General features: G+C 37.1%; 1 protein-coding gene across 1 annotated transcript; it reads right to left on the bottom strand.

The window, feature by feature from the left end:
- Positions 1 to 302: 302 nt before the first annotated feature.
- Positions 303 to 7,776, bottom strand: LOC103462061 (retinol dehydrogenase 8-like). The gene is made up of 6 exons (XM_008404570.2): positions 7,577 to 7,776; positions 3,206 to 3,367; positions 2,924 to 3,103; positions 2,689 to 2,782; positions 1,550 to 1,733; positions 303 to 1,462 (listed from the first exon to the last, which is right to left on the bottom strand). The coding sequence occupies exons 1-6, from the start codon at positions 7,680 to 7,682 to the stop codon at positions 1,235 to 1,237; spliced, it is 954 nt and encodes a 317-aa protein (XP_008402792.1). The 5' UTR covers positions 7,683 to 7,776; the 3' UTR covers positions 303 to 1,234.
- Positions 7,777 to 8,382: the final 606 nt, after the last annotated feature.

The raw sequence follows: 8,382 nt of genomic DNA, 5'->3' as shown, positions 1-8,382 counted from the left end.
GTGGTGCTACGACTTTTCTAGTAGGAGCTACAGCTCCCTCTAGCGACCCCCTATGAAACTGCAGAACCTTTTGCTTCTAATGCCTCAACGTAGCGTTCTCACAGCGTGACATACATCAAACCTTTGGAACAGAGTCTGACTTGCACACCATTTGTGCTGCAACTTTAACTGTCTGTCGTTCCGTCTCATGGTTACATCTGTCCAATGCCATAGTCCTTTTGTTTATATTGATTAATTTGACATTTTCATTTTGGAGTGTCGAACACAACATGCAACCTCAAATATTTGTTAAAAATCAAGAATCAGGTGCACAAGTTTCAGTTTATTAGGAGTATTCTTTGTATCACACAGGGTCAAAATTATATATACATATTCACATTTATGTGTAAAAATGTGAAAAACAAAAATACACAAAGTTTGAAACACCTTTAGTAATAATAGCTACTGATATAGCTATCTAAAAGATATTTAATTTTAACTATCTTGTTAAAATGTCAATTGTTGTCTTGTTTTACATTGTATATTGTTTCAGCAAATATAAACTGCTACAGTCATGATGACTAAGGCTGGGCTGCCTACAGTGGGTACGGAAAGTATTGGAGCCATTAAATACCAACATAACAACAATCCTGGTCAGAATCTAAATGTTTGCAAAACTTTTTGCAGAAAACAGATTAAAAACTTAAAAAACCCAGATTAAAAACTTCCTATTCTATACTCCCATATATTCCCTCGTTTAACCCTGCAGAACTATTAATCTTTCTTGTTTACCATCTCAGATAGTAAACAGCTGCAGCGGTTTGTTTCCCTTTTTGTTCATAATCCCTGCTGATATCTGTTTTTCATTTCATAAAACTTGTCATAATTAACTTCTTTCTTGAAATCTATAATGCTATAGTGTTTATAAATGTCTTTTGTGAATGTTGCAGCATTTGCCACATATATTTCAAATGTCTTCATTAGTCACATTTTTCTGGTTGCTTCATTTATTCTGTTTCTTTGTGGGGGTTTGTTTGTTTTTTAAAGACATTTTACCAAGCCGTATTAATTTGGCACTCAAGATAATGACTAATTTTGTCGGACTTAGCCCCAATCCTGTCTCTAAGCACACATAAAATATTATACACAGGTTAATATTGTGAAACCATCTGCTACAGTAAGCATGATCTTGGTCTGTGAAGTGGTTAAAATTGGTTGTATTCATGAGAAAGTACTTAGCAAATCACATTGGTTTTTAGTTTGGTGAAATTGTCCTTCTCCTCAGACATCCACAGGTTAGATACTTCATGGCAGTCAGACTGACATGCATCAGAGGCCCCATGTTAAAGAGCATGTGGTAGAAAGCATGAACAGACAGCCCTCCAGTTTCATCGGCGTACTTCAGTGCTACTATCGGCGTGTACAGCGGGTTGGTCAGATTACGGAAACGGGGTCGACTTGCTTCGATCACTTTCTTGGTGCACTGTAAAAAAGAAAATATATTTACATTTAAATGTTCGAACAGAGTGGTGCTGTTAAAGAGTGAAATGTAAAGATACAATAATTTTACTTTAGCAATGTCATCAGGTGTTTGTCCAAATGTCTCAAAAATGTCCACAGAAGAAGGAAGATAGATGTTCTTGAAGTAATGCACAGTTTCGGGATCGGCTCCAGGATACTCCTTCTGTTTCACATCCTGAATCATCTTTGCTTCAAATTCTGTGTGCACCGGTCCTGGCTCAATCAGCGACAGGCTGTGATAAATCAGGTATAGTAAGAGAAGGAGGAGATTTCAACCATGGAAACAATTATGCTATTATTAATACAGTATATTCACTTAAAAACTAAAATTCTCAACATTGTATGTTATTAAATACTGATAAGTTATGAAACTTTTGAGCAATGATTTCCATTTTGAATGTTACATGCAAGTGTAAAACAGTAGCAAATATATAATCTGTCCATCAGTCTTTCTGGTCCATCTGTCCACCAGTGTGTCTGCTGTGGTAGCAACAGGTCCAGGAGAGAAACCCAGAAATTCCTCTCCCAGCACTTCACTCCTTCTACGGAATCCATGGTTTATCCAAGTCAGAACAGGAGAAGGTAGTCCTTCCTTTGAGCTCTTGGTCTGTTTTGTTCAAAGAGGAGAAACAATGGATCTTTGCTTCCACTAATTATCTGATTCTCCTGACCATGTAGACAAGGGTCAGAATGTAAAGAGATCACAACACACTCTCTGTGTGACAGGACCTCAGATTCTCTCATCTGCATTGGATTCATCCCGGATCCCTCCAGCCGATCCATCCAAACTCTCCAACAGCGGAACCAGATGTATCCTTTCTAGACATCCATTCCCCAAGATTTTGTTCTGGTCTGGACCCCATTTAAAGCAGCTAATCAGCAGACATCGCAAAGAAACAGAAATTAAACTATATTGACAACTTTCAATAAAGATGTGGATATAAAATGTGTACTTATACTAAGTTGCTTTAAAACTGTGATGTGTAGAAACAACATGTAAGATGCTTCACTGGCCATCAAACAGCAAATACACTATTACTGTATGTATGTTAAGAGAGGATTCTTGCAAGAGACCCCAAAGGCATAGTCATAAGTGAATTTTAATCATAGCTTATTAAACAGTAAATCTACAGTGGGTACAGAACAGTAAATCCCTATTAAACAGTAAATCCCTTCAGTGATACTTACATGACGTTAAACTTCAAAAGCTGCACAGCCAAACTCTCACAAAAGCCCTCCATGGCAAACTTAGAAGCAGCGTAGACGTCATTAAACACAATACCTGAAGAAAAACAGATATGATTTCACTTAATGGATAATATTAGCCTCTTAGTCTGTTGATGTTTCTCTTTGTCCATTGTCCAAAACCCATTTAAAGTAAAGCCGGTATTTGTTTTCTGCAGGGCTTAGCATCTCTACTTACCTTGTAGTCCCATCACACTGCTAACTACAATGATGTGTCCTCCTCTTCTCTGCTTCATGTCCGGCATCACTTCCTTGATCATCCTGATGACTCCAAAGAAATTAGTCTCAAATACTTTCTTCATCTCTTCAATAGGAATGCTTTCTACTGGACCCACCAGGCCAATACCTGCATTGTTGACTGTTAAGGATGAGGGAAACCAGAAGATAAAGAGAGTCCAACTGTATGATTAACACATATTTTAGACATTTTAATGATAAAAATGTCTCATATTTGACTTACTAAGGACGTCTACATGTCGATCTTTGATGCCGTTTATGCATTGTTTGACAGATTCATCACTGCAGACATCCAGCACAGCAAGAGAAAGAGTTTTTCCATATGCATCTCCAGCAGCCTCTACCAGCTTATCCTTTCGTTTCAGGTCACGCATTGTGGCTATTACTGAAAACGGGGGAAAACATGTTCTTATAGGCCTATAGTTTTCAAGATCAAGCTGCTATGAAATAAAGTCTTTTTTTTGAGAAGCTTCTATAAATGCCATAGGGGTAATGTTTCTATGTACGATCCTTGATTCATTCATCCTTTTTGTCTGCAGACATTTGTGTTTGGGACAGGTTTTAACAGCACAACACCTTCAGGGTACGGCTTTAAATAAATGATGAGTCGGCAGCTTGCCCAGGTTCAGTAACTGAGGTTAGACATTCAGTGTCAAACTAAGTTCATCCATAAGTCGGTGGGTTTATTGAATATTTATCGGTGGCAAAAAAAAGTCTATCTGTTAATCATGATGATTTTCGACTTGTAGATATTAAAAACAACTTAAGATTAGAAATATTACACCAGACTAAAAAAATCATCTGTAATGCAGAAATCCAGGCTTATTGAAAAATAAAATTTGTTGTTAATATATTGTATTATATTAGTATAATATAATATACTGCTCAAAAAAATAAAGGGAACACTTTAGTGTTGTTCCCTTTATTTTTTTGAGTAGTGTATATTACCTGCTTTTAATCTGACAAACAAGCTTCATTCTCATTTATTGAATATGATTGTAGTAAATTGTTTACATCTCAGATTGTTGTATATTAAAGAACCAGGACAGCTGTGGGTTACCATGACAATTAATGTGCGCTTCCTGCTCTGTGGGCTGCTAGACTGGATGTGTTTATTGTAGAGGTTTTTGCAGTGTTCATAATATTTGCAAAAAAATTCTCTGTCAACGTCTCTGTGAAATGAATCTACATAGTATGTTCTCCAGAACATGCTTTTGTTGTTGTTCATTTATTTCAAAAGGGACAATACACAGCACATAACAGGCCAGAGTCAGCCATTTTTATTAACAACATACTTGACTTGTTATATGATATACTTATTGTCCATGTTTGGAAATAGGTTAGACAAAAATCCAAAATGTTTCTGGCACAACTTCACTGACTCCCATGATGTATGGAGAGTAAAAAAAATGCAGAGGTGAAGATTTCAGAACTAAGAAACAACTTTATTCATAGACCAATGCATTTTGGTTTCCTCATCAGGGTCATTCAGCCAAAACGTATTGGTCAACAAATGAAATGGTTTCTTAGCACTCCGAGTGCTGCTGTAGTATTCACCACAACAACTTTCACACACATCTCTCACTTCTCCCTAATCCACTCCTAACCCCAAAACACACACCTCACCAACAGCCTCCGATCATTTCAGATCGTGTGTATGGTTGTGCAAATACGGTATAGAACATCACTGCTGCTAAACATAGCAAGTATAGTAAAAATAAATCTTAAGCTCCTGTGTGACTAAGCAGCTCTGTTCAGGCAGCCACATTACACAGAGGTATTAGTTGTTATGTACTGGTGGTATAGACACATTCAGCCTGTGATCCAGAATCAAACTCTACAAGCCAAGGAATAATTAGTTAAAGCAGGGGTTTTGCCAGAGGTGAGAGTCTAAAGACTATTTTAGAACCAAGGCAATGATGGCAGAGAGGAGTAGCGAACAGGGAGCTTTTTCCTACGCTGGTCACTTATTCAGATTTAGATAAACTATGAGCTTTATTAAAATATTCCTAAATTGGTAACTCTTCTTTTGCACAACCTTTTTCACAAACACAGAACACTTTAGTTTCAATAAAACATTTTTTAGTTGATTTGGATACATTTGTTCTATTTGTTAGCACGCACAATTAGTTAATATGTGTATTTAAATCAACTTAAAGTTAATTTCTTTTGCCTAAGATTAACTTTTTGTTTTCTTGCCAGTTACCTGCCATGGAGTTGCCAGATAAAATAAGGAGCCAGCACTCAGCAGGCTTAAATGCTGAGCGGACTGCACCACTGGTTCCTGCTGGCAGGGGGAATTTGTATTTTATTTGTTTAGACAAGTTTTTGTATTTAAGTAAATGTTTGTATTCAGAGTTTAATAGTTTTGGATTTTCATTTTTGGGTGTTTAGTTTAGCCAAACTTAGCTGTATTGTTATTTGTTAATAATACTATTCTGTTTAGTTAGCCCTATTGTGTCTTAATTGATCTGATCTGCCAGTATATATGCCCTGTGCATCATTTCTTTGTTAGGTCAGTTATGTTTGTTTGCATTTCTTTGCCTGAGTTCAGTTTTGTGTCTTTGACCTCTTTTATGAGCTCTGATCTTTCTTTGTCATTTAATACTTTGGGGTTAAAATAATAATAATAATAAAAAACTATTTTTCTAATAATTTCAATGACTCCTCCTGTTTTCAACTCGGTTCATCACACATTTACAGAATTATATTTTTCGCTCATTTTAATAAATAAAATAACTTCTAATTTTATAGTAATTGAAATATTTAATAAACAGTTTGCAGTAAATATGAATTTTGATTCAAATTTTCTATTTTAGTTTTTATTAAAATTTTATGACAGTGGACTAAGAACATTACAGAGTGAAAAATGGCAGAGAAAAGAGGATCTATACAGAATACTTGAAGTGTTGTGGTTTTGGTTACTTTAAAAACGAGCTTAAGAACTGCTTAATAGCTTTGTGAAATAGTTTTATATGAATTTGAATCATGACTTATGATGTCCTTCCGAGCTCTAATCTATTATGGGGACACATACATAACTATTGATGAACTAATAGTTCTGGTGGATTTGAACTGAGTACATATTTAAACTAGGCAGCTTCTGTTCAGTCTGGGTCTGCAAGGTTCTGCTTGGCTCATTTGACTGATTGGTACTCTTCACAGTGACCCTTGAAAGAATATAAATGCCTGTTAAAATACCAGGATGTAAAAACTGATACTTTGAGAAATCATTGCTAATAACTTTCCACCTATTATGTCGTGTATCCTGTACAGTTCAGGCAACTTCCGGTAAACTTCTTAGCATTGAACAGATGCATTATATAAATCACAGGCAAATGTGAGGCACTGGGTAAAATGTAAAACCTCAACAAATTTCACGCCTCCAGGAAGCAATTGTTTCTCAACAGCAGAGAACCCAGACCTTCTGTACGAAGCAAAGTTTAGTACAAAGGGCTGGTTTTTACCAGGCTGGTTGACATGAACTCTGTTGAAGTTTAAAACTTTTCCTCTGACGTGTGTCATGTGCAAGTTTGATGCTATAAAGTTTACCAGAAATTACCTGCACTGTAAACAACCAACTTCCACTGTGAAGAGAGAAGCTCAGAGCCGAATGAGGCGGCTGTTAATGTTAATTCAATATTTGGAAGTGTGGTCAACAAAGACTCAGCGGCTTTGTTCACCTCCTCTGCTGCCATCCCTAAAGCTAATTATAGCGCACTATAATTCTAAAACGGTGCAGAAAATTGACATTATTGTTCACAACTTCTCCTTCTGTTCACTGATTTTTCCCAGTCAAAAAGCGACCACAGACAATCCGAGTGAAGGGGAGAAATCCCAGACTGTCTGTGGATTTTAATCTCACAGGAAGGTAGTTATAGTGGAATTAAGTGGCCACAAGGAATACAATTAATATCCAGTCATTTATTTTTAGCAAGAAGCATGTTTTCTAAAAAATGCTAGCAATTGTCGCATGTGTTTCAACGTTAACTTCATTTACACCTTAATTGTAGACATTAAATGTTGCTGTGCATGAGATGCAATCCAGTTAAAACTGCTGTTAAATAAGTTAAATAAATGTAACACTGCTAAAAACATACTTGACACATACTTTAGTTTGCAACAGTTCAGGTCATCACATCTCTAATAACACAGTAAACGTGTCAGACTATTACATGAAGACATGGGTTGTAGCTTCATTGATGTTTACATTTGCTCAGTTATGAGCTTGTACTAATCTCACTCTGACTTTGTGGAATGGTGATGTTGTCCAATCAGAGCTTGGCTTTTATTGTTCATGTAGTGATAATTGAGATTTTGCTGTTTTTGTTTGTTTGTTTCTGGTTTTTTGCTCTGATTTAACAGAAACAGAAAGTTTATTAAACAGAACTGCTACTATTAACACCGTGGTGGCCAGCATTATGTGCTGTGGAGAAATAAGAGGATAGCTGAGTGAAGGTTCAATTAATCCTATTTCTTTCCTGTTCCTGCAATAATCTGTTACTTTTCTTGAATACTTTGAAACTATAACATATTTAAATGCTACAGCAATATAATTTAAATTGCCAATGATCTCATCAATCCATATACTTACCGTGATAACGTTTTTTCTCATCCTTGGCCAGCATCACAGCCATCCTAAGGCCAATCCCAGAGGAGCAACCAGTGATCAGGACCACTTTCTGTTCAGGACTCGCCATAATTCAGCTGCAAGGTCCTGCTCTTTTTGTAGACCAGAAGACAGACACCAGTGCAGAGTCAATGCTAATCTGAAGTGAGACGAAGAGCTGCAGTAAGAGGATAAAACACACAGAGAGGGAGTCACATGGACAGGGTGAAAATCTACAACAATCCTAGGATTACCTAAGGGGATGTCCCTCCATAACAGACAGTGTGGCAAATGTGTTTATTGGTGAAATACGGGGATGGTGCTTAAAAAAAGGGGGGGAAAGTTAGACATGTGTTGATAGCAACGCCTTAGATTTGCCGCCATCTAGTGGGCAGTCTGCTCATTCCAGGAACAGGTCTTTCTAAACTTATGTTACAGATTTTTTCATAGAGAAATAAACCGTGGTAATTCTTCAATGAATCAGCAGACCTTGTTCTGCTATTACACACACAGCCATCCATCATGCTTTTACTTTAGACTGAGATAACCTCCAAATACAAAATGCATACAGAAATTATAAACTACATAAATGAAAAAAAGCACACCTCGCCCCCCTCCCAAATGTACGCGTGCACACACACACACACACACCCACACACACACACACACGCACACACACACACACACACACACGCACGCACGCACACGCACACACACGCAAACACGCACGCACACCCCCTTCTTGATTATGGCTGGCACAGCACTTACAGCAGGAGAAAAGGAGCTGGAAA

This window comes from Poecilia reticulata, chromosome 1 (genome assembly GCF_904066995.2).
Source record: "Poecilia reticulata chromosome 1, P_reticulata-male-v2, whole genome shotgun sequence".
NCBI classification, from domain to species: domain Eukaryota; kingdom Metazoa; phylum Chordata; class Actinopteri; order Cyprinodontiformes; family Poeciliidae; genus Poecilia; species Poecilia reticulata.
Note: the sequence above shows the minus strand (reverse complement) of the source record. Positions and strands in the feature narration are given on the sequence as shown.

Excerpts from the sequence above, each read along its gene's own strand:
- LOC103462061 (XM_008404570.2), bottom strand. The coding sequence starts at position 7,682 with ATGGCGAGTCCTGAACAGAAAGTGGTCCTGATCACTGGTTGCTCCTCT. Across the intron at positions 3,104-3,205 it reads TCGACATGTAGACGTCCTTA|TCAACAATGCAGGTATTGGC; the intron begins GTAAGTCAAATA and ends CATCCTTAACAG. Across the intron at positions 1,463-1,549 it reads CACCTGATGACATTGCTAAA|TGCACCAAGAAAGTGATCGA; the intron begins GTAAAATTATTG and ends TCTTTTTTACAG.